Genomic DNA, 26840 nt, shown 5'->3' with positions numbered 1-26840 from the left:
TCGTCTGGGGAATGTCCTCTTACTAGCTTCTTTGGGGAATATCAGAAAATATAAGTATGTTTCCTAGGGTTAAAGAAGAATGAGAAGTTGATTTTATTCCCCTGTGTATAAGAAACAGCCTCTGCATTTTCTTAACTCACTGTTTTTCTTGTTTTATATTTTTGCCTATTGTGATTTCAGTTTATGTACCAGGTTTGCTTAGTGAATTTATTACCTGTGAAATCAAAGGGTAAACTGATTTGGAAGTATTCTATTAATTAGTATCACTTTAAGCAGGCGCAAGTGAGCATTTTGGATCATTCTTGGATAGACAAAGAGGGGGGAATACTTCTTCAAAAGCAGCACTGACAAAACACCTCTAGACATTTCACAGCTAATTTCAAGCATTTGATTAATTCAAATTAGCCAAACATACTTTATTCTAAGTGTCTTTAGTGAAATTCAGATTTCATTCTTTTTTCTGTTTTCAGTAAATTGAAAAATTAAACATTGTCTGTGATTATTTTAGGTTCGTAAAGCAGAGGAAGCAAGAAGGTGTTTCCAAACTGATTGCATTAACCAAATCAAACATTGATTCAAGAGGAAAAGTGTGCAAATCCTAAAATGACTCCTTTGTGCGTGCAGTTCTATTTTAGTGGCTTAATCTTCTGGATGATACAAAAATCAAGCTTCTTCATGCTGCCCAATACTACTGACCTTCTTTATCCCTCCAGCAGCCCTGACACCAGAAACATTTATATCCATGGAGTATCAAAGATTCGCAAGAAGCGTTATATTTTTTCCAGGGAAATGAGTGCCCTTTTGGGCTATCATAATCAAGTGCGGGCACAAGTTTCTCCTCCAGCTGCTAACATGGAGTATATGGTAAGTTTCTTTTGTACTTGCTACTTGGGGTTGGAAACAGCACATTGACACTGAGACAACATACACTGTAAATTGATTGTTTGGTGGACAGCTCCTTTGAGGTGTGGTGTAAAAGTTCTGCCAATTCTCCAAAACAGGGGTTAAATGATCCTGGTTCAGACTGGTTTGCCCAAACTGGTAGTAAAAATGCTACCGGTTCAGACGAACTAGTATTTCTGACAATCAACTGTGATGTGCGATTTATATTAGCTAGAATCGTCAGTTTTCCTGCTTTCTATCTAATCTAAATCGTATGGCATAGTGGATTTCCCCCCATCGCTGTTCTGCTTACCTTTGCAGGCGCCCGCAGTAACAGGCTCCGCCTACCCACCCAGAAGTCATCATGTCCCATTTTTGATGCTCTGCACATGCGCGGAGGTGGCGTGTGCACTCACATTTGCAATCCCTGTCACAAAGCTTTATTTTTAAAGTTTGACAAACTATTTTAGTAAAGTCAGGACAAGAAGCAATGGATGGAAATTAATCAAGGAGAGAAGAACTTAGACATTTCCTGACAATTAGAACAATTAATCAGTGGAATAACTTGCCTCCAGAAGTTGTGAATGCTCCAATGCTGGAAGTCTTTAAGAAGAGTTTGGACAACCATTTGTCTGAAATGGTATAGGGTTTCCTGCCTAAGCAGAGGGGATGGTGGACTAGAAGACCTCCAAGGACCCTTTCAACTCATTCTATTCTATTCTATTCTATTCCATTCCATTCCATTCCATTCTATTCTAAATGTGAGATGACATCAATGTACTTAAGGTGTTTTTTTTAAGTTGTGTTTGTGTACAAAAGTTGTTAGATACTTGCATTTTTCCTAGTTAAGTAGCAATGGAAATTTCTGAAGATACATGAGCTATATATCATCTTTTTCAGTAATCATTTGGGAGTTATGTTTTTGAAACAGCTTGCCTCCAGAAGTTGTGAATGCTCCAATACTGGAAGTCTTTAAGAAGATGTTGGATAGCCATTTGTCTGAAACGGTATAGGGTTTCTTGCCTAGGCAGGGGGTTGGACTAGAAGACCTCCAAGGTCCCTCCCAACTCTGCTATTGTATTGTATTGAAAAGTCTTACCTTAGAGCAGTGGTTCATGAGAGCCATGCCCCACAGGGGGGCAATTTGATTTTCAATGGGAGCAATTTGAACCTTGTTTAAAGCAAGTTAATGGCCTTTTAGGCTTCCTCCACATGTGTAGAGTTCACTTTTCGAGTAAAGTAAGAATTACGTATATGTGGGTGGGGGCATCAGGATTTTAGAGAAACCTTATAAGTATTTATGAAACTTTTAAGTAATATGGTAAAGCATTGATTATTCAGTTTTATGTTTTAAAATCAAATCTGAAAGTATATGTCCTACTTTTTGTTTTAATATGCTTTAATATCTGGCACTAGATTCATAGATTACAAATTTATGAGTTTGGAAGCAGTGATGATGAATAATTGTGAAATGAGCTGGAGGTAGAATAACTGGTGTTCTTACAAAAGGTCCATATTAATTTAAAATCATGCTCGGGTAATATTGGGGACAATAATTGCATATTTTGGTGATCTCTAATATGGTAGGATAGCTTTGTGCTAGGGGGGGGGAAGGAAAGGTCATTTTCTCTCAAACATAAAATCTGCTTGCATTAAGAATGTGTGCTAAATAGATGTCCAGGCATACTCAATTTTAGCTAGATGATTTAAAATCCATTAAAATTATCTTTAATTTTCTGCTCTCAGCCTGAAATGAAGCAATTGAAATTCATTTATATTACTTACTATATATAGCTGATGCTTCTGTAGCCAGAGATAGGCAACCTACTACCAGCAATTCTCAGCTTAGTATTCAAAATGTCTCTGTAAGCAAGCATCCAAATCTCTTGTCATCCAGGTAGGTAGCTGGTAGGTAGGTATGCAGGTAAGCAGGCAAGCAGGATCCTGTGAATCCTTCTAGTAGTGGTCCCCTCTATCCCACATTGTTCTAACTTGTCAAAAAGAAAGATGTGGTCTATGTTATCAAATGCCTTAATGAAGTCCAAGGATTTTCCTGATTCACTAATTTATCAAGGTTCTTCAGAAATAAATCTTCATTGTTTGTATATAGCAATATTGGAAGGAAGGAAGGAAGGAAGGAAGGAAGGAAGGAAGGAAGGAAGGAAGGAAGGAGGAAGGAAGGAAGTTAGTTCTAGATTAGCCAACTACAAATAGTTGCCCTTGCCAAGTTATACCTAAAGAAATATAAATTGCAAAAGAGAAGAAAAAATCTTACTCATACTAACATTGTCTTCCAGGCCATGTTAGCATTGTCCTATATTTCTTTGTCCTGTGGCATGCATCAAGTCTAAGACAGAGTGATGAATCATCTATATGGTAGCCAACTGCCTGTTATATGTTGATTTTTATATTATTCTTGTTTTTCTCACTTCTCATGAAAGATATGGGATGAGAGGCTAGCCAGATCTGCAGAAGCATGGGCAAAACGCTGCCTATGGGAACATGGACCTCCACAACTGATGACACTGATTGGGCAAAACCTTGCCATACACTCTGGCAGGTAAGGAGTGTACTTCAGCAATGCTTGGGTGTTTTGTGATGTCAAATGGAGCCAATGTCTTGCAGAATTCCAGAGAAGTTGCTTCATTAAAAAAATCATATTAACAAGGTAGTTCACCTCTATTCAGTCCTTAGCAAATAAATCAACTATGGTCTTCTGACTATGCATTTCTTTATGATCTCAATATACATATAGGTGCCGTGGCTGCACATAACCCACATGGGAAGCATGGCTATAGTATTCACACTCCTGTGCACACTTTCAGTTGTTCCTTTTCCTTTCCATGGCCTTATAAAAAGCAGTTTGTGAATTCTTCAGTGTTTATGTTAAGCAAATGACTTTTTTATTTTCCCCACTAGTTTTTCTTCCTCTTTGTCATAAGATAATAGATGTGGCATATTGCTTTTCCTAGTTTTTGGAAGGGTAGAGGTGGGAGGGGGAGAGAGTTTTTTTTTTAAAGGAAAGCTTACAAATAAAACAAGAAATTGTGAATTATAAATGCCTACAACATTGTAGAAGTGAATCTTAATAATAAAACTATTTTTTGTTTTAAGCTTCATATAAATTATTTAATGTCTGCTTTGTACTTCTGTCAATTTCTTTGCTTTTTCTTCATCATTTCTCCTTGTCTATTCCTGGCTGAACATCTGGACATTTCTTGTCTTCTTCCAAAGCTTTGTTCCAATTGAGGGAAACCTTTTGAAGAACTTTTGCCTCATGTCATTCTGAGGGAAAGAAATACACTCCTCTCTCTTCTCATTTTTCTTGGCTGTAGTCTCTTTTCCTATTGCCTCTTTTCATCTATCCCTTCATTTGCTTCTGTACTTTCACTCCTGGGCTTTGGCTCTTGTATTCAGCCTTTTCTTTACAAGGCCTCTGGCTGCACAGCTGCCCAGAAGCCATCTTGCCTCCTCTCCTCCACAGAGCTACAACTCTTGTCCAATACTGCTACTTGATTGGCAGCTGAGTTGTCCTGACAATGGGGTGGGCCAAGAAGAGAGGCAGAGGAAGGTATCCAGAGGTTTTTAATCCTTCCATCTATCTGATTCTTTCCAGTTTGTCTAGTTGTGTTTGAACTGCAGATATTAGTAGTGAATTCTAGAGATACCCATATTTGATCTCTTGGGGGAGAAAAGATATAGATGTGGCGCCGTATGCCATTTCCCCCTGTCAAATGATTTGGATATTGGATTCTTTGCTTCTTTTATGAAAATAAATGAATAATTCATACACTGTGTATGTCCTCTGTAGGTACTATTCAGTGATGGACCTAGTAAAATCTTGGTATTATGAGAAGCAACACTACACATTTCCTTATCCCCATGAATGCAAGCCTAGATGTCCTTCCAAATGTAATGGTTCTGTTTGCAGCCATTATACTCAGGTAAATATTTATTTTATGTCTACAGCCATTATAGCTAGGTAAATATTTATTTATTTTTTACTTATGTTGAAATTCTCTATGTTATTTTTCAAAACCAGGTTTTTCAAGAGCAGTTTTAACATATTGACATCAGCTTGAAAACACAACATATCATTAACTAGACATTACAGAACAATATTGTGCCTAAGGAGTAAAAAAAAAGACATTTAGATTAGTTTATACAGATCCTTTCATTCACCTTATGTGTGTGTGTGCATATATTAATGCTTGTAACCATGCAAGCAAAGTTGAATGGATGGATGATTTTTTTAATATTAAGAAAAATCCATTTGGTTTAAGATTGGCTAAATACTTTTGTGTATTTCACATTGCAGAAACATAGTTTGTAAATCTCAATAAACTGTTCTCACACAGATTTTATTTCCAAACGTGTAATTCCTCCTTTCATTGATTCACAAGTTGCTCCCTTTTTTAAATAAATAAAGCAGTTCCATCAATGCAATACTTTTCCAGCTATTTTGTTTTTGAAATGTATCATTTCCTGTTGAAATGATTCAATCTCAAAGTGTTTCCTTTATCCATTAAAGAGATCACAAAAATTTGGAACATAGGATTATATATCAATCATACGATTATACACCTTCAACTGTGAGAAAAAAAATGTTTGAACAACAGGTTGACATTAAAGGGGATGAATAATTATCACAGTCCAGCCAGAAAGAATCATCCAGATGTTTATAAACATAACTTCAGGCATTTCTGTTTACATCCATACTGAAATGGTCATTTAGACATCCTTAAGAAAAAAAAAATTGATGCCTTTTTGGATGGATGCTTATCCAGGACCTTTGATGAGCTATGTATCGGTCTATCCATAACCAAAATTGATTTAGGGCATTAGCACTATTCATTTTATGCTTTTTCCACTTTTCTTTCATCAAAGAACATGGCCAATTTGATGAACTCATTCCACTGACAATTCATTTATTCTTACATCTAGTAGCACAGATTATTCAGTCAATCATCTGGCAATCCTGTTTTTATTCTTCCCATTTCCAGACATGATTTTTCTTTCTCCATGAACACTGTCTCTATTTAAACCTGAGGAAAGCAAATTGTCTAAAACCCACAGAATGGCCTGAAATAACACATACAAGCTTTCAACTAGGAATATCTATGATTCTTGGATAATATTAAATGTCCTCAGACTTGAGCTACTTTGTTTTCCAAAGTGGATCAGCAAATATTTCCCATCTTAAAGCAGAAATAAAATATCCCAACATTAATTAATGTATTAGACCTCCTTTTTCATGATTCCTGCAGGGTCCATGCAGGAAAATCTTTTATTGTGTAATCTCCCTATGTTGTTTGTGGAATTTTATGCAATAGACATTTCATCTTCCACTTGTAGTTTTCTACTGTAGGAAGTTAGCACCCACCCCTCTCCTAGGAAATTGAAATATTTTAGGAAATATTGAAAAGGGCAGAATATTTCCCCTAAAAGGGAGGCAGAAACTCAGCACCCCCCACCTTTGTCAATGGGATATTAAGGCCTGAGCCAGTCTATTCTACATAATAAAGATCTACCTCCCTCAGGCAGAGCTATAGTAGGAATTGCCCAAAGCCCTCTACCCATCTCACTACATGGCACCTGGGAAGATTACATCAGCCAGCAAGGCTCAACCAAGCCTGAAACAGCCTACAAAGTTAGCTAAGACCCCTGCCCCCTGGGAGTCTGACCACCAATCAGAATACATTTCTTAGAAAGGAACAGGAAGCTACAAGGCGGGGCCCAAGTGAGGGTATAAAACTCAGGTTCTCTCAGCATCTCTCCCCCTTTTTCTTCAAAATCTTCCAGGCATGTGATCCCCTTTTTTGCCTGGGACCTCAAACCATGTGGTCCTGCTTTCCACCATTAAACTTTCTTTCCAAGCAACTTCCATGAATCCAGTGTCTTTTTTCCCCACTTGGGCATTTCTTCCAACACTACCATGATTTTCCACTTTTCTTTGGTAAACAATAGTAATGGAATAATAATTCATCCATTGCTTTCAGATTTTCTTACAAATAATAAATAAGTAAAAGAAACATGGTAGGTGCCAAATGCCACTTGCTTTATGGCACATGGAACCCTTCACTGGAAATATTCATAAAATTTCCTCCCGCTCCCCAGTAGTCATTCGTTCCTAATGACTAGGGTTGCCATCCATAGATCAATTTTTACCTTTTTTTCCCCATGAATGGAATCATTTAAAAAGGGATATGGATAAGATTGGTAGTCATAGTAAAGTTTTTCAAGACACTCACCGACATTATTCACCAACATGTGAGGATAAAGCTGTTAATGATGCAGGGACTGCGGCAATTAAAATTGTTGGCAGTCTTGAAGTAGTGTTTCCTGCTTGGGGAATTAAGAGTTCATACAGATTTAAATGAAAGATCTGTCAACTGTCTTGCAATGTTTGCCTCCAATGTTTTTTTTTTGGGGGGGGGGAGGGGTAGTTATCATTCTCCATTATATTCTGATGCTAAAGTCCTATGGAGATAAAATTCTATCTGGGGACAGGGACCTATATGTTATTATTTAAACCCCTGCTCCTGCTCCCCCCATCTTTTAATTGGGCTACAGTATAGGCTTTTTGTAGTATTTTATTTATGTCTTTTAGCTCTGTGTACTTTATTTTTTATGATTGTTTGTAGGCTGGCCAGAGTTACTCTGATGTAAGATGGGCAGCCAATATATTTTACAAAAAGCAAACAAACAAATAAAATAAGGTACCAGCAACACTTGACTCATATATGTTTTGAACAGTGCCTTTCTTCCTATTCCTGCTTGTCCAGGAATAGAATTGTGTGTTGAAATGCTACTAAATATCCACCAGATGGTAATCTCACCTTTCCATAATTTTAAGCATGGGAAAGCAAGAATATTTCCTCCCCTCATCCCTATTATCAGTGCTTTCTTTACAGAAACTTTTAATCATTAGGTCCATCAAAGTTTGTTTAAAGAGATCAGTCTTTGTCAGTCTTTTCTTACATCCATTATGCACAGTCAGCATGGCCATTGACTGTAAATTTTGGAAGTTGCTGTGCAACACATCTGGAGAATATCCACTAGGGGAAGGCTGACCTAGACTATAACCTTAAGTGGATACCATAAAAGGAACATAGGAAAAGTCCAGCTGAGACAGATCAAAATTCTGTAATGTAGAATCTGTATAGTTCTGTTTTCTAGGCCCTGAGCAGGCAGCCAAATGCTTCTTGAAATGCACTATATATAGGAAATGGATATATAGGAAATACTATATATCAGTTATCACTAAATAGCAATTTCCTTACTGCTTCCACATCCCAAAGTAACTGTGGGGTATGAATAGTATCATCCAGAGTATGTAAACATTCCATTTATGGCTAATAACCATTGTTGAATAAGCCTTTCACATTATGTAAAAGACAAGCATCCCATTGTTTTTGGTAAATTATTCTGTTTTTGGATCTACCACTCTCTTACAAAAATGTGGTAATGTCTTCCTAACAGATGGTGTGGGCTTCCAGCAACAGAATTGGCTGTGCTATCCACACTTGTACCAACATAAATGTGTGGGGAAACACATGGCGGCAAGCGGTCTACTTAGTGTGCAATTATGCCATCAAGTAAGTAACCTATTTGGTTGACAATGAAAATAAAGGATAAAGAGGAATTGGAATACTTGAAGACATGGGGAAGATTCTATGATTGGCTAGAGCAGCAATGGCGAACCTTTTTTGGCTCGCGTGCCATAAGAGGGAAGAGCAGGGAGGTTGTGCGCAGGCGTGCCGCACCCATAATGCAACGCATGACCCCCCCAGTATGCATGCATGCATGAGAGGTGCTCCCCCATTTTTTGCATGCTTTTTTCACCCTCCCCAGGCTCCAGAGGCTTTATAGGAGCCTGGGAAGGGCAAAAGCAGCTTCCCCTGCCCTCTGGAGGCCCTCCGGAGGCTTCAGGGACCTTCAGGAGGCTTCCCTGAAGCCTCCGAAGGACTAAAAACAATCCTACGAGCAAACCGGAGATTTTGCGCTCCGGGGGTTTCAGGGAAGCTCCTGATGCCTCCGGAAGGGCCTCTGGAGCCTGGGAAGGGCGAAAAATTGCTTTTAGAAAAGCTGAATTCAGCTGGCCAGCACATGCATGCGAGCTGGCCAGCTGACAGGGCAATGCCTCACGTGCCCTGACAAATGGATCCATGTGCCACCTGTAGGTTCGCCATCCCGGGGCTGGAGAAAGGAAACTAGAAAATAAAATAGGGAGAAGATATAGAACCTAGACAATGCACTGTTAAATGGAAAAGAGGGGGAAAGGGGAAAACAGAAAAGAAAATATTAAATATATAAGTATGCAGGCAAAAGCGAGCTATAAAGGGGAGGAAAATAAAGCTAGGGTAGATTAGCGAAGGTAAGGGAATAAGAAATGATATCAAATTATATTTGGGTCTGCAGAAATACCATCCCAAGGAAATATAAACTGAAGCTGGAAAGAGATACCTACAATAATAGAAAAGAAAGAGAGAAAGGAGGAGAACATGAAAGGAAGATGGGGGAAAGAAGAAAGAGGCAAGGGGAGGAGGATGGAAGGGAGAGGAAGAGAAGGAGAGAGAGTAGGAAGAGGAGGAGCAGGAGAAAGGCAAGGGAAGAAGGAAGGGGAAGGAGAGGAAGAAGGAAGAAAGTAGAGAAGAGAGGGCGGGAGAAAAGAAAGGGGAAATGAGGTGGTGTTACAACAGAAAGAAGGGATGGTAAATAAAGCAACCCAAATTGTATATTATAACCTATTAAATGAAATAATAAATGTATAAGAATGATAAATTTATAGAAGAATAAACTATGCGAATGTATACTTAAAATGCTATATGACAGAATAAAAAAAAATTAACCATTTTTTTAAAAAGTAAGTAACCTATTTGAGTGTCATACAAATACATTAAATAGCAACCTTCCATAATTATGGGGAATTACAGGTATCATTGTTCAACAATTCAGTTTTAAGTTGAGAAAAGCTGACTTTAAAAAGAACTCATCATTGATAGAGAGCAAGATTAGGATTAGTATAGGTTAATATAAAGATATAGGGGAGAAAAGAATGTGGAACTCAGAGTATCAAGGAACTGTTCTTGATGAATTCCATAGTGATGGCAAACCTATGACACGTGTGTCACAGGTGGCACGCATAGCCATATTTGCTGGCATGTGAGCCATCAGCTCTGGCACACACATGATTTTCTGCCTTTCAGAGGACCGGGGGTGGCTGTTTTCACCCTCCCCAGGCTTCAGGAAAGCCTCCAGAACCTGGGGAGGGAGAAAAACAGGCCCAGCAGGCCAACCGGAAGTTTGTTCCCGAACTTCTGGTTGTCCCGTTGGGCCCATTTTTCACCCTCCCCAGGCGCAGGGTGGGGGTCGTATGCACATGCACAGGTGGGCAAGGCGCATTGAATTGTGGGTGCAGGCACATGCGCTATCACGCAGGCGCGCACAGTTTTGGCATAGCTTTACAAAATGGTTCGCCATCACTGCCATAGTGCCTTCTGACAACTGACAGATATTCTTGAGAGGGGAAAATGGTAAGGGAAGAGGCCTAAACAGAAAGATTAAAAGATATATGCAGACTTCTCTGGATCTGGATCTGCATGTAAAATGTGAGTCTATGAGGAAAGAAACCAATTTGCAATGAATTATTGAGGATTGAAAATGGCCAGAGGGAAAAGAGTTAAGCTCTTGTCCATCCTTGTAATATCATATACTTTCAAATATCCTTCATATTTAAAGATAAAGTGTATGGGAATTCTTATCATTTAAGAAGCAATTCATGTAATGTAATTTCTTTATTTATTAGAGTATGGCCTCCCAGTACCGCTTTAAAAACTCTGCACATTACTGTACTACAGAAAATAAACTCAACAAATAATACTCAAAGTAGCCCATAATTTGCCTATTGTTTCTGGCTCATTGCACCTCTGATTGATGTACTATTCTGGATCTGCCTCTGTTAATCTTGCCTGAATGTCAGTGAAGTTTGCCAGATTGGCCCTGAGTAAGGTTATTCAGGCCCTGTTCCCAGTTATGTCCAGTCTCTCTTGCAGCACAAGCCAAAATGGCCATGAAAGTCCTAGGAGGGTTCCAGGATTAATGACTGGAAGGGAAGAGGCATAGTCATTGCAAGATAAAGTGACCCATCAGAGCTGGGCATATCCCAACCACTGACCATATTGGCAATTGCATCGTTGGTGAGGCATGCCAGATTGCGTCCATGGCAGAAATGGTGTTGAGAGAAAAAGAAAACACTTAAAACTGGAACACTTCCGGATGACTTAAACTGCCTAAACTACGTGATGAGACAAGGCAGTATGAGGGCATGGCAGAATATAGCATATGCTGCAGTGAAGGGGAAGTTAAAATATCCCTTCTATAGGAGTGCAGAAAGGTGTTTAATTATTCCTAATGCAGAGAGACAGCAGCATCGCTAATCTTTCTGGTTTGCTTTTTGCTTGGGTTGCTATCCTGCCAATCTGTATCAATGGTGAACATGACCAACAATTGATCCTGTTGAACAATGATGTGCAGGTATTATGGAGAAGAGTTTCTCTGATAATAAATAATTCCCATACAAGTGGCAGGGGGCAGTGGCGGATTAAGGCTCACTGGTGCCCTATGCACTGACAAATTGTGGTGCCGCCCTCCTTTGTACATAACTGTACAAACGAAGTTTGTTGAATTTTTTTCTTCTTTCTCAACTTTGTGTTGCCTCCTTTGCGCCTGGTGCCCTAAGCATGTGTGTAGTCTGCTTAATGGTTAATACACCCCTGGCAGGGGGTGAAATAAAGCTTGCTTCTTTCCATTTCCATTTCTATTGCTATCTATACCTCCCATCTTGTCTCGTTCCCCCCTTTCCCTTGTCTTTTGTGAGCCGCCCGGAGTCCTCCGGGAGTGGGCGGCATACAAGACAAACAAACAAACAAACAAACAAACAAACAAATAAATAAATAAATAAATAAATAAATAAATAAATAATAGATCATTCTGAATAGTGTACTAGTTTGTAAGGGTCTCATATGAGTCTGGTGTTTGGTGTTGTGGTTAAGGCACCCGAGTAGAAAACAAGAGACTGAGTTCTAGTCTCATCTTAGGCATAAAGCCAACTAGGTGATCTTGAGCCAGTTATGCCATCTTAGCCTTGTGAAGAAGGCAATAACAAACTGCTGTCTTCTTGCCAAGAAAAGTGTAAGACAGTGTTGAGCGTCAGCGTTTAGCGACTAGTCTAGGCAACAGATTTCCTGACATTGTGCCAGCAACTGTATCTTGTATCTTCAGAGGCAATGTGATCTATTTGCTGTCAAAATGCCAGCCATGGTTTCCAATGAAACGTCAGAAAATTTGTTGTCTGATCACTAAAACCTGGAGCTCAACACTGCCCAACTGATACAACACTGCATGAAAGCATATACCAATAAAAAACTTGAATTAACTTGAAGGGAGGGAGGGAGAGAGAGACAGAGACAGCAACAGCAACAGCGACAGCAACAGAGAGAGTCAGACAGACAGAGAGAAAGAAAGAAAGAAGATAATAATATGCACCAGGATAGCATCCAGGATGAGAATATTGCTCATGCGCTTTGCTTTTCTTTGTTTGCAGGGGCAATTGGATAGGAGAAGCACCTTACAAAATGGGGAAACCTTGTTCAGCCTGCCCACCTAGTTATGGAGGCACCTGCAGCAACAACATGTGTTATTTGGGATTCAAATCCAACAGAATCAGTTGGTTCTGAACATGCATGTGCACTTTGACAACATATTTCACTATGTTGAAATTCTGGAAGGAATACTCTCTGAAGGAGATGACAGAAGATTGGGCCAAATATAAAACAGATGTCTAATTTTAATTTAAAAATTATTTACTTATAAATGCACCTTCATTCTTATAAATTATCTAGCCACCCACCCTTCTCCAATCTTCCATACCATAATACAGCTCCAAATATATTTTGACATCCATACACATGATCAAGAGCCAGCATTTCTCATAATTTTAAATAGGGAATAAATTCTAAGATTTTGTTTATTCTACATTCTTAATCTGATTTCTTTATTTGTTGTAGGATTATACCATTGTAAATAACAAAGGGAAGCCAATTTGACAGGCATCAAATAGCATTTAAACTAACAAGTAAGTGCATCTCTAGGCATTCCCGGGAGGCATTTAAAGAATCAACAGGAAAAGAATTTCTGATTTACAACTGAGACCAGTGTAGTGCATATGCTGTTGGACTGAGGAGATAACACTCAACCATGGAACACATTATTTTGCATTGTAACCTTTCTTACAGGGATATGCCAATTATATTCAAATGAGTGGAACTCTCCTTCTTTATCACTTTGAGCTCCCAGAGGAAAGGTGTGATATAAAGGTAACAATAAATAACACCACATTTTAGCCAGTAAATGTAATATTGATGCAAGGTTTGAATATTTTAAAATTAATCATGTACTATTTCTTCCCCATCAAGGTATTTTTGCTTTTGTCTGAATCATGGAATCAAGTTATAATATTTGATTAATGTTCATTCTTATTATAGTCATTTTTCTTCTTCTTTTAATAATAATTGAACACACTAATTATTTTTGTTCCTCCGTTACTCACAATTACTCTAATATTTTAGAGTAATTTGATTTTTTAATTTTTTAAAAGAAAATGTATTTCAATTGCCATTTCATTCTCTTGCAATAATGTTTCACTTGGATCTGATGACAAAAGTCCACTTTTGATTTGCACCTAGCAAATGTTTTGCCAAAATATGTCTCCTAGATTAAATAAGAACATCATCCTGATTATTTTATATATATGCTGGACATATATAAAGAACATAGTTCTCAGTAAAATCATTAATCTTTTGGGTGAGTTGTTTAATGGGTTACATTAAAACAGTGCATTAACCATATATTGTGTTTGTCTCATTCATATAACATTTATTTTGTCCTATTTGATTAAGCACTAGAAACTTGTGCACCAATAAGTTATAATTTCATGATACTTCCTTATCTAAAAAGAGAAACAGAATGACCAAGGGTGGGCAATGTGGAATAGAGAGTATCACTACTAGATGGATTCACAGTTGGCTGACCAACCGCACTCAGTATGTAGTCTCAAAGGAATTATATTTACATGGAGGGAAGCATGCTGTGGTTTTCCCTTAGGACCCAGTGCTTTTCAATTTCTTCATAAATGATCTAGATGAGGAGAGAGAAGAAGAACATCAAATTTGCAGATAACACAAAGCTATGGTGAATTTCTAACATTTTGGAAGATAGATTCAAGATTCAGAAGGATCCTGGCAGATGGAACATTAGGTCTATCTAACAAGATGCAGTTCAGTGGTGAAAAAAAATAAAGTCCTGTATTTAGGCAGTTAACAACAGTTTTGCTTAGCAACATAAATTTTGGGCTCAATTGTGGTTGTAAGTCAAGGACTACCTGTATACATACATTCAGCAGAAGTTCCACTATCCCATAAAAATATAAAAGAACCCAACATCCCTGCTAAGATCAAAGCTAATATAGGCAGGGCAGTTCTACTTGCAGCTGCTTTGACTGTTAAAAATAATTTCAGAATTTTATGTGATTGTTTTTTTTTTTCTTTCCCCCCCCAACATTTAAAGTTTAAATTGGTTATGTTGCTCATATATGCACTGCCTGTGGTGTGAAACCACACTGACAGCATGGTTGAAATGCCACTCATACATTTTAGAAAAACTCACTGAAAATGGGCCAGAGCAACTAATACAAAGGTAGCACCAGCCCTCCCTCATGCGTAAGTACAATCAGACACACATACACGCCCTGATTTATTTACACACTACACAGAGCCTGGCACTAATTCATTCACCATTGTCTGTTCTTTACCTATAAACAAATGCAGGTCTGGCCACAGAAGTGGGCTGCTTATCCCCAGCGACAGCATGGGGATCTATCTGCATTTGTCTGCACACAAAGCCATTGTTCTTCGTGTTTGTTTGGGGAGGGCAATAAAATGTCCCATGTCTCAGCAGCTGTAAAACTGACCTAATTCACACCTCCTCGTGGGAGTTCCCTCTGTTTCCCTCTTCTGAGCTGCTTCTCTGTGCCTCTTTGTCAGGGAGAATCCAGAGGACAGCAATTTTTCCTCGTAGGGAATCACCTCGGGCCTGAAACCAGGTGTCAGTGGAAATCCCAAAAGTGTGCTATAAAGTCATGTTTGAGTTTCAAGCTTGGGAGCAGTCACTATAGCTACCGTGGCAGACGGCACCTTGCAAGTTGGTTTCCATACTAGCTTGGTTACTATTTAACATCTCCACCCACATTAGGCCTGATTAAGCGAATCAATAAGATAACAGGCGAGGCAGGTTTCCTCACCCTTCCTCCCTCCCTCCCTCGCCCAGCTTCTTTTCTTGTTATTTTACACTTTCCCATTTTCTTCAGAATTATACTGATGAGAAATGGTCAATGTAAGCACACAGCTAAGTGCTAAGATGGAGGCCCCTCCGTATGGTGAGTACACAGGCTCCTGTCTGCCTATCTTTTCTTGTTTTTGAGGAGAGACGCTCAGAGGTTGAGCAAAGCTGTGTACACTCGGGGCCGACAAATCCTGCTGTTTGTTGTTGATCTATGGAGACCTTATGCGCTAGGCCAACATGCATTTCCTGCTATCTGTGGTCTCAGATTCCCTGTAGTTGGCTTTCTCTTAGTCTGTTGGAGAAGCAGCACTGCTGCCCTTGACTTGAAAAAGCGAACAAGCATTCCTTGAACTGAGTTTATTTTGATTTTGAAGTGAGAATGAATTTGCCAATTTTTTTTAAAAAAGTTTAATGTAAAACCAGCAGGAAAGGAGGTTAGGAACTAAGCTCAGCTAACCTTAGATCTGAGACAGGGACAAAAGCAAACTTTTCAAATGCAGTATTGAAATTTGTACGTTGCTGTTGTGTGTGTGTCTGTGTTTCAGAGAAAGAGAAAGACAGAAAGAGAGACCATGCTAACCTTTGCAAAAACTTTGCAAAGAGATGTAACAAAGGAAGGCAGATTTTTCTCAATGAGACTGATTTCTGAATAGATATATATGGAAGGACTGCATTGTGGTGTTCAAATGGCATAAAGTCACGCTTATATTTCCAGTTGTGAGTTCTGAGGTGGGCTGAATGCTTAACCCATATTTATACGCATAATGCATTTGTTGTCGCTAAAGATGAACAATAATGACTTTTCTGTCTAAGCTATGTACCCATGCACTAACAGAGCCCTTTCCAGTCCTGTTTTGCTCATTGATTTCATGTGAATTAAACGTGCAGAAAAGATTCTCCCAGTACATGTTGTGTTGCCCATTGTCCTTTGTTGACAAAAGTGGCAACTTAAGACCACCTCTTTAATCAACAAAACTAAAAAAAACCCACAAGTTATAACCTACTGGAATAAGGAGTTTTATTATGTTATTTATAATACTTGCATATTACATATTTTATATTAATAAATTATATTAGCAGCTGGATATAGGCAACCAATCACTACGAATCACAATGTGCTAAACCCAAATTAAACTAATTATTAAAATAATAGTATGCTTTGCTTGTTGTATGAACCTATATTATGTTGGTCACTGGGGAAAAGAAATGTTTAGAAGTGAATCTCAGAAGCTAGTGAGATTTCCGCTGCCCACTTGGACTCTATCCTTGATCTGGTTCACTTAACACTTCACAACAGATAGTGGTCATCAGGATTTTTATAATCCTTCATAGTACATACCAATTTCTATTTATGTAAAGCATTGTATTCTAGTCATCTCAAAGCAACATAGATAGATAGATAGATAGATAGATAGATAGATAGATAGATAGACAGACAGACAGACAGATAGATAGATAGATATAGATAGTGTATGTATGTATGTATGTATGTATGTATGTATGTATGTATGTATTTAGTGTCTATTTAGAGCTAAATAGCTTGAAATAGATCTATACTAGTCTCCCTTTATTTATTTATCAGCACAAATACAACATGTGTGTGTGTGTGTGTGTATGTGTTTTGTGCTGATAAATAAATAGCTTCCTCCCATAATTGGGGCTTACCAGGGGTTGTGACTATATATATATATTATAAATAATATAATATAAATATAATATAATATATATAATATAAAGGTGGGATGAAGCTGGCTCTGATGGTGAAAGAGAACTTCATAATTCCATAGCCAAAGGAAGAGTTGCCCTGCTGTAGAAAAGTGTTATAATTTTTTGTCTAAAAATCAGATCATCAACTCATATGATATTCCTTTGGATTGTTCTTTTTTAATATTATTTAAATATCATCATTTAAAATTTCAGCTAAAAAGATAAAAACTCATATAAACAAAAATAATAAAAATAAAAAACAGAGAAAAGAAAGAAAAAATAGAAAAATAGCAAAGAAAAAAAAGAACATAGCAGACAAAAAAAATTGAAGAAATAACTTCTCCTTTTATCATGGGAAATATAAACAATTTTGTAACATCACTTTCTCTTAAAATACAATAACTGATCTTTTCTTCTTGTATTCCATCTCTTATCTATAAACAAAGTATTATTATTTAATCCTGATCAGCAAAGTCCATTAAGGGTTACTAGAGATTAAATAATATATTTTGTTTTAACGCTGATCAAATAAACCAACTTAATATTCCTACTTTTAATAACCTTGAACTTTAATCCCTTCAAATAATGTCCTAGAACTGTATTTCTTTTCATTTATCTCTTTGACAAATTTCTTCAAAGTTTTAAAAAGTCTCTTTTGTAAATTTACTATAGGAAAGTTATCCAGGTCACTCTTTGGTTTGTTATTTGTAATATCTCTTTTAATTATTGAGATCTTAACCAATTTCATTTGTATGTCCAGGATAGCATGTTTTCCATATATTTCTTTTAGCCTGTCAATTTAAAATCCACTTTTTGATCAGCTTTGGTCTTGTGTGGTAAAACTTGTTCCTCTCCCATAATACCTTTTTAACACTATTTAGTAACAGTCACTTTTAAATTTAATTTCCACATCCATTGTTCATAAAAATCCTTCAATTTAATATTCTGTATTGGTAAGTCAAATTTAAGTGTTCTTCTCCTTTAATTGAAATCATTCATTTCTTCTGGTTGCCTCTGGTGTCCTACCTTCAAAGTCTCATCCATCATTTTTTTAAAGAGAATTTAAAACTGTTGGAAGAAATATCCATCTGGTTCAGTTCCAAATGAGGAGAAAGACACTGGAAACATAGAGCTGTTTGGAAAGATGGTTTATTGAAGGACAGGACCACATGGGTTTTAGATACTGGGCAGCTGAACACATGGAGGAGAGAGAAAGAGGTATTATACCCATTCTTGGTTATTGCCCTTGAGCTTCCTATTCCTGTGCAAGAAATGTATTCTATTGGTTGTCAGACTCCCAGGGGGCTATAGCTGAGGTTGTCTGAGATACGATTAGATGAACCTTGCTGAGTGATGCAATGAAGGGGCTTGGTTGTGCCTTGTGGTGAGCTCTGCTGATAGATAATCCTATTATGTCCTGGAGGGTCATGTCTTAATCCCATCACCCTGGAACTAAAGGTCTAATTGTCTTGTAGATAGGCTGGCCAATGCTTGCTGGGGCTATTAAGAAAGGTGGGATGCTGCTTTCCAAGAGCATGTTTCTCCTTTAGGGAAATATAATATTCTGCCTTTTTAATATTTCCTATAATATTTCAGTCTTCTAGGAGAGGGGTGGGTACTAACTTTCTACAAAACAAAAGCCTTTTCTCAAGGATTCTCATAATTCCAAATTTTTATTTCAAATCCATCTGAACCCTTGGTCTATTTGTAACTTTCCAAAATCAAAGTTCTAATCCTCCTTTGGCTGTTTATTTCAAATATATTTATATTTGTTTTAAATTCTTACATTTGTACTTAAAACTTCTTTTATTAAGGATTGAAAGATATTCATCCAATACTAAAAATCTTGTTGTTCCTAATAGCTAAAACAAACAATTTCCAAAAGTGATTAGAAAAGAATGGACATGGACCCAGTGGCCTTTTTGAAGCTGCCAACCACAACTGGAGCAAAATGATGTGTATTCCTTCATGGTCCAGAGTTGTAAACCTGCCAGAGACCATTGTGTTGCAGTCTCCTTGCAAGGCGGAACTGAATGGGGCACTGGTGGATAATTTCAAGTCAGTATATTTGCTGGCTCTTCATTCCGCTGTGTTCATTTTCTCTGCATTTAGTGGAGCCATCTTCAGTTGTTTTCTGCTTTCCTGGAAGTTGTAAAAAAAACAAAACACCTTTGTACTGTTCGTATTAAGAGAAAATCTGGAACCTGTCCAACTGTAATGTGCCTTTCTGCACAAAGATGAGGGACACCCTTGTGTTCATTTCCTGTGGTTGCCTCATATCATTCACTGTAGTGTGTTTTCCTTTAATTTTCCTTTCTGATTGTGAATGAATTATTTTGTTCCTGGAACAACATGCCAGAAAATCTACTATAAAACTGGTGGGTAAAGCCAGGATAAACATGAACATTGACGTAAATGTAGTTGAAATTAAATATATGTTCAATATGGTTTCCCTCAAGTCACCTATTGAATAATTTTCTTCTACTATAGTCTTTAGGGTGATATTCTGTACACCGCTATTAGGTTTCTGTGGCAAATTGCAACAAACAGTTTTGGGATACACATAGAGCTATGTTATCAAGCAGGACTCACCTGTTTCTGTCAGATTTGAAATGTGATGCTATTGTGAAGCCAATATAATGCAAAAGGGTGGTTTTGTTTGGTTTCTAAAACTTTGGAAGTCTCTTTGTCTTCTGCCTGGAGGAATTACAATTTTAGGTGATTGAGGCAGGCAAACAAGCTGGACACATCCAGAATCACTAGAAAAGGGCAACTTCTAGAATCCTTTTCTCCCTTTACAAGACGAAACATACTTTTAGATAATTAGTAAAATAGTTTGTCTGGCTTCAATAAAAAAAAGTTCCAACCTAGGAGTTTAAAAAGCATAACTCTAAAGGGAAATTTGTGAGAGAGGGAAATGGGGAAAATATTTTTTGAAGCTACACCTAATTAATAAGCAATTCGCAAATTTATGTTATCATTTTGCCCAGGTTTATTTTTCCTGTGTACTCTTTTCTCACATTTATCCTGTGATATGAAACCTCTGTGAGTGTTATGACTGTTGAAAGAAATGTCCTTCTGGGTTCAGCTCCAAGTGGGGAAAAAGACACTGGAGACATGGAGGCTGCTTGGAAAGTTGGTTTATTGTTGGACAGGGCCACATGGCTTGAGCCCTGAACAGAAAAGGTGATCACATGCTTCAATGTTGGTGGAGAAGAAGAGAAGGGCTGAAGGAGGGGCTTGCTAGGCTTTTTATAACCTGTTTAGTCCCACCTCTCTGTTTCCTGTTCCTGTGTAAGAAATGTATTCTGATTGGTTGTCAGACTCCCATGGGGCCTTGCAGGGGCTACTCTCTAGGCAGTGATTTGAATCCAGGTATGGATGAGTTCTCAGATGCCATGTGGTCGGTTGAGTAAAGGGCCAATATTATCATGCCTTTACTCCCATCCCCTCTGGGGCTGCAGTGGAGAAGTCTTTATTATGTAAAAGTGGACTAGCTTGGCCTTAATGGCCCATTAACAGTGGGGATGGGCAAGAAGCTACAGGCAACTATTCTGTCTTTTAAAACATGTTTCTTTCTTTTCATATCCAGAGAAATATTCTGCCTTTTCAATATTTTCTATGATATTTCATTTTTCTGGGAGAGGGATGGATGATAACTTCTCACATGACTAAATCGTGACCCGTCAAAAGCGCGGTGCACAAAAGCGCGGTCAACGAAATCGCGTATGTGACGTCATCACAACGCGACGAAAAAGATCGAAAAATTGAAATAAAAATTAAATTACAGCAAGCCGATTCACATAAAGGTAAGAGTTAGGTTAAGGGTTAGGGTTAGGGTTAGGTTAAGGGTTAGGGTTAGGGTTAGAGCGTTAGCGTTACGTTTAGCGTTAGGTTAAGGGTTAGCGTTAGGTTTTTCGTTACGTTAAGGGTTAGGTTTAGGGTTAGGTTAAGGGTTAGGTTTAGGTTTAGGTTTAGGGTTAGGTTTGGGGGGGTTAGGGGAAGGTTTTAGCTTTATTTTTACATTTTTCGATCTTTTTCAATCTTTTCCGTCGCGCTGTGATGACGTCACATACGCGCTTTCGTCGACCGCGATTTTGTCCTCCGCGGTTTTGTGGTAGAACCGCTTACATAAAATGCCAAGCTTCATTAATATTAATCTTGCTAGATTCTCTTTGTTTTAGCATGTTGTCAGAATCCAGCCTGTTTAGATTATTTGAAGGATTTTATGAACCCAGAAAATCAAGTTAAGTATGTTGTATGAAGAGACAACAATAAAAGCAAGAGACTTAGGCAAAGCAGTTCATTTATTTCTTTCCTTAGGAACAACACAAAAGCAAGAAAAGAAAAGAAAAGAAAAGAAAAGAAAAGAAAAGAAAAGAAAGGGGTTTTTCCAAGATAGCACAGAGAAGTGGAGGATTAACTTATCCTCCCCCATTGTCCTATCAGATCATTTCTGCATTTGTTTCTAGCATTTTTTTTCATTCTTCAGCCAAAATGGCTTACATATAAATCAGTGGGGGCAGGCATACCACCAGCAATTTAAAAGGCATGACACAGGGGAAAAAATCCTCATCAGCCAATGCTTCAAGTTAAGAAGAGATTTTAAATCATGATTGGATATAATTTAGATGACGAGAAGTTGGTTTTTCAATTGGGTATATCATTTGTCCTGCTTGTTTGCACATTTGTATTCATTAAAATATATCTGGGGAAAGATGAAGGAATTATTCTGTTCAACATGAGCTAATAATCTTCAATAGACTATTTAATAAGTTATTTTTAAAGGGCAACCTTGCCCTGGCTCCAGACATGGAGGAAGGTTCATCTGATGTATAAACTAGTATTTTAAATGATCATATGTACATTTTTGCAAAAGTAGTGTTAAAATATAATGGAAACATAATTTCCAAACATAATTCAATTGGATTATGGAATCATTGACTTAATTGGACAAAGTTAGAGGAGAGAAAGAAACTGATAAAGGAGGCAGCAAGAAGTGAAGAAGGGAGCTTTAAAAAGCTGATACATTTAGGGCTAAGTATATTTGAAAAGTTTCAGGGTATGTATAGAATATAAACAAACAGCAAGAAAGAGCCACATGAAAGTGCAGCATCTATCACCCATTATATTAAAAAGCCAGTCCTAAAAGAAATGGGTTAATCTTTCATTGGCAAAGCATGAATCCCAACTTCAATTCTCATCATTTCTAAATAAATGATAGCTTGCAGTGCCACTTAGTCTCGCTTCCACTAAGTGAAGACAGTATTCTGATATTTGAAGGTAAATATAATTCCAGAATGTACACTTTTTAATCATGGAAACTTCACACGTCATTCATGAAGTTTTACAAAGATTCCACATGATGCAATCTATCTGCATCATCCATACATGTATTTCACTAGTATTTAAGTTCTGCTTTTTTTCCTGCTACAAGAAATTGACTATGGATGGAAAGAACATAATAGGAAGATAGTCTTTTTTTAGGGTGTAATAGAAAAAAATGTATAATTAAATTCCAGTGAAAGAAGTTGCATGAAAAAGACAGTTGATATTTGTGTACCTCCTCTCTTTTTCAATGGCCGTGACTTGTCATGTACTTATGGCTCCAGAGCCATCTCAGAAATAAAGAAAATAAAACTGGCGAGTTTTCTAAACAAGTTGTAAATTGTCCATTGGGACCCTTCCAAAAACCCCTAACTCCAGTGGAATTGAATTATTGATTTGCTAGTGATTTTTCTTTCTATTCTTTGCTGAATAGATTCTGAAATAAGCTCAGTTTAATAATTTTGAAGCATTGTTCTTTTTTTGTGGATTCTCAGGATTGTCATTGGGTTTGAAAGTTATTTCCAGTGTTTTAATGACTGGGAGCTTTGAGGGGAATGAGGACAAGCTGTCCCCAGTGTTTCCAGCCCAAATTAGTATTTTGGCCTAAGTCTGCCTACTTTAGAAAATCAAATTCAATAAAAAGGTCCTTCTCCCAACAACACAAAAATATGGGATTAGACATGTCCTTCTCATTTGCCCCTACTCAGCACTGGGTAAATGTTACTAATCCTTCAGCCATTGTCAATAAGGTATTTAAAGAGTATCTGTTCCTGGGTAATCCACAAATACATATACAAATGGCACAGGAAGGATAGTGATTTATAGCACTCAGTCATTTAGAGAACTTCAAAACAAATGATGACCCCATAGAGTCAGGTGCTCTGGAAACTGATAATACAACTCCATTATTTCTTAACTTGCTCATCTTCTTTAATACAGTAATACAAAGAAACATTGGAAAGAATCAGGCAAATGAAAGTTCTCCAGCAGAAGGGACTATTTAATATCTCAGGGGCTGCCACAAAGAAGAGGGAGTCAAGCTATTCTCCAAAGTACCTGAGGGTAGGAGAAGAAGCAATGGGTAGAAACTAATCAAGGAGAGAAGCAACTTAGAACTAAGGAGAAATTTCCTGACAGTTGGAACAATTAATCAGTGGAACAACTTGCCTCCAGAAGTTGTAAATGCTCCAACACTGGAGGTTTTTAAGAAGAGATTGGATAACCATTTGTCTGAGGTGGCCTAAGCAGGGGGTTGGACTAGAAGACTTCCAAGGTCCTTTCCAACTCTGTTATCCTATCCTATCCTATCCTATCCTATCCTATCCTATCCTATTCTATTAGATTATTCCTTGCCTCTCCATTTACACAGCATTGGAAATATTTTCTTTGATCTTGTGGAACATCTCCAGACTTTCAGAGTGGTATAGGATTGCACTAACCACCTCTTCTTGGCATTAAATCTGGATCCAACTGACTATTATTAATATATGTGTAGGATGAGAATACATTTAATCTAGAACTAATACTTTGGCCCAATGGATACATCTGTAATTTGGGAGAGCTTGTAAGCACTGACACAAAATACATGCAATTAGAACTATTATCCATTCACAAAATGGTTATGGACATTTACTAGATGTTTAACTGGAAGCTGAAGGAAGCTGGATGATTGCATCCACACTATGTACTTCCATTCCCACACTGTGCTTGAGTTTTCCTTAATCTGGTGCTGTTAAACTATAACTACCATAATCCCCAACCAATATGACCAGAGATAGTGTCTTCCACATTTTTTGAAATGCAACTACCACAGATTCTTATGGTTTGACATAATAGCTGGATTAATTAGAATTGTAATTCTCAAACTGGAGAATACTAGATTATTTATCCCTGAATATGATCTTTGCTTATACTTGTTGAGAATAAGAAGTGTGGTTTCTGTACACAATATGAATGCCAGCATATGCACATTTCAAAAATAATTAGGAAAAATGATTCAGATCAGTTCAGCAATTCTCTTTTATTTATTATAGCAACCTGTTTTTTTAAATCGTCCATGTATATGGAAAAAAAGCTGTAGCTGCTTTAAGAGTTGAATTAAAGGGGTATTTCAAATCTTAGAAAGGCCTCAAATTGTATCAATCATGACAAATTGTGTAATGTGCTCAGATACATAGGAATCTCAGAACATCTCATTGTCCTCATGAGAAATATATAGAGTCCTGAAAGCCACATTATGTGAAACAGACTACAATGTCCCCTTATTTATTCAACCTATATTTATTAAAGGAAGCTGAACTGGAAAAAGATGAGCATGGTTTTAAAACTGGAGGAAGAAACATCAATAACCTATGCTATGCTGATTATATTACCCCCAAATCTAAAAAAGGATATCAAGGCCTAGTAATGAAAGTCAAGAAGCATAGTGAAAAATCAAATATAAAGAAGACCAAACTAATGACAGCAGGTATAACAATCAGCCTTAGAATTCACAGTGAAGATATCAAAGTGATAAACAGTAAATGGCTTCTTTCTTTTAGGATCAACCATGAACTATAGATGCATGCAAGCAATTCACTGCAGACTAGCATTTGGTAAAGCATCCATTAAATCCTTAGAAAACGTGTCCCATAGGTATTTTTTTCCAAAAGGCACCAAGAAATTCCAGTTGTCTTTTGGAATAATCACCTTTGGGACAACCATGACCTGGATGATTGAGAATCTCCACAAACCCTTAGAAAAGATATTCAGATCCCATGTTATGTCTATACTTACAAAGTTCAGAATTGTGCAAGCAATATTATTCCTTCTGACACTGTGGAAATGAAAATTAGGTTTTGAAAAAGCAGGATTGAAAGAATGTTGATGCTTTAAAACTTTGGATTGGAGAAGACCCCTGAGAACAATGCGGATAGCCAAGGAAACAAAAATTGGATCATTGAACCCAAGGCACAAATAATCAATCTTAAATTATTCTACTTTGGAGTGAGAAAGGTAGAAGGAAAAGACAAGAGGTTGACCAGCAGCATGGTGGATGGACTCAGTTACAGTGGCAATGAGTGCACCTTTAGAAAACCTAAAAGACCACGTTAGAGATGGATCATCACAGAGAACATTTATCTAAGTGGTTACCAAGAGGTGATGTTGATTTGCAGACACATCTTGATGATACATAACCTTCTCAAAGCAGGCTTATTTTTTTCAGGATTGAGCAGGAAAAAAATAAAGTGTTTAATAAAAAGCAAAAAGATGCTGGAGGTCATGCAAGATTGAAATCACTATTTCTGAATCATTTTGAAGTGCATCGTTTTAACAAGTACTGTATATTGCAACATATGTTATGACCTAAATAGGATGATCATATCTGGAGTGCCAAAAACTGGATAACAGCAGATGGAAGCAAAACATCAAGGCTGTTCAGACCATCTTCTTGGTCACTTGGATTTTTCTGCCTCTGTTTGTCATCTGGATACACCTATCAGAAATTTACATCATGGGAAAGAGGAAGTTACTGTGGATATTCCTATAATTCATGTGGCATTTCTATTTGGATTGTTGCTGAACATTTATATGTAAAAATTGCTTCCCAAGGCAATATAATTTTTGTCAGTGATTATAACTTTTGTCATTGTTTAATCTTTTTGTTTATCAAACAATGCAGTCTTCTTCCCGATTAATACATGGTTTAATCATACATGAGTTTCATATGCCAATCAAAACAATTTTAAAATCACCGTAAATCCCATGCAGAGTAAGGGCAGAAGCGCATGCCCTTTCTCTATATTGCATGGACTTTTTTGACAGAGATATTTCATTGGAAAAAAAGTCTCCCCTCAAGTAGACGTTATTTGCAGATTTTCTGAACATATTTTTCTATTTTCATTTCAGTTCTCTTTCAAGAACGTTGTATGAGAAGCCCCGATCTTAATTAGCTTTCATTGGAAAATAGATATGAAGAAATGAGCAGTTATATTATCATTGGAAGAAAAGGATAACTTTTTCCCATGGGGAAAATCTAAGAATGGGTCTAGGTAGATCACTTCCATACTGTTACAAGAATAGGCCAGCTCACACAAGATTTAAGGCTAGCAGCCATTCTGTTTCCTGAAGTAGTGTTACTCCATACCTCCGTACCTCTTCACTTAGCCAATGTCAACAATGATCTGAGGATATAGGCAAAACCAAACACTTTGATGCTTCTCAGAGCAAGGCTGATAAAAGCTGCGCAAACCAGAATAAGTGGTGTGACACCCTATTTCCTTGTTCAAATCAATAATCAGGTCTTAGTAAAAGTGTTTGCTCACATGTAAGTGGTTCCTATAGTAGACTGAGTTTCTAATGGAGACTACTAGACAGTAGTAGGCTTGGCTTCCTTCTTCCCAAGTTATGCTTAATATGAGCTCATCAATTGAAGCCAGATCTGCTTGACTAGAGATTTGTAAAGATGTGCAATGCATGAGCCACTTTCGTATAAACTGGATGTACCTATAATTTCTACCCATTGTAAATACCATATTTCTGTC

At 37.5% G+C, this 26840-nt stretch overlaps 2 protein-coding genes and 1 long non-coding RNA gene across 3 annotated transcripts in view; 2 read left to right on the top strand and 1 right to left on the bottom strand.

Moving 5' to 3' along the window:
- Positions 1-573: 573 nt before the first annotated feature.
- R3HDML (R3H domain containing like) lies at positions 574-12631 on the top strand. The gene is made up of 5 exons (XM_014061265.2): positions 574-864; positions 3324-3442; positions 4694-4826; positions 8365-8480; positions 12488-12631. The coding sequence occupies exons 1-5, from the start codon at positions 604-606 to the stop codon at positions 12618-12620; spliced, it is 762 nt and encodes a 253-aa protein (XP_013916740.2). The 5' UTR covers positions 574-603; the 3' UTR covers positions 12621-12631.
- Positions 12632-15228: 2597 nt separating this feature from the next.
- HNF4A (hepatocyte nuclear factor 4 alpha) overlaps positions 15229-26840 on the top strand; it is a 67500-nt gene continuing 55888 nt past the window's right edge. Inside the window, exon 1 of the mRNA XM_014061268.2 lies at positions 15229-15376. Within this exon, the coding sequence (XP_013916743.2) occupies positions 15325-15376 (52 nt within the window). The 5' untranslated portion in view covers positions 15229-15324. The remainder of the gene's footprint in view (positions 15377-26840) is intronic.
- Positions 18123-26840, bottom strand: part of LOC106544867 (uncharacterized) — a 29200-nt gene continuing 20482 nt past the window's right edge. The window contains exon 2 of the long non-coding RNA XR_015697358.1: positions 18123-19131. This is a non-coding gene — a long non-coding RNA (uncharacterized LOC106544867). The remainder of the gene's footprint in view (positions 19132-26840) is intronic.

The sequence above is a fragment of the Thamnophis sirtalis genome, unplaced genomic scaffold, assembly GCF_051295495.1.
Source record: "Thamnophis sirtalis isolate CommonGarterSnake01/CBP01778 unplaced genomic scaffold, rThaSir2_p1.2 scaffold_7, whole genome shotgun sequence".
In the NCBI taxonomy this organism is placed as follows: Eukaryota; Metazoa; Chordata; class Lepidosauria; order Squamata; family Natricidae; genus Thamnophis; species Thamnophis sirtalis.
The sequence above is the reverse complement of the archived record's forward strand: the minus strand, read 5'-3'. Positions and strand labels throughout refer to the sequence as shown.

Coding starts and splice junctions, on each gene's coding strand:
- R3HDML (XM_014061265.2), top strand. CDS start 604: ATGACTCCTTTGTGCGTGCAGTTCTATTTTAGTGGCTTAATCTTCTGG. Junction 3,443..4,693: donor CTTGCCATACACTCTGGCAG/GTAAGGAGTGTA, acceptor TGTCCTCTGTAG/GTACTATTCAGTGATGGACC. Junction 4,827..8,364: donor TTTGCAGCCATTATACTCAG/GTAAATATTTAT, acceptor TCTTCCTAACAG/ATGGTGTGGGCTTCCAGCAA.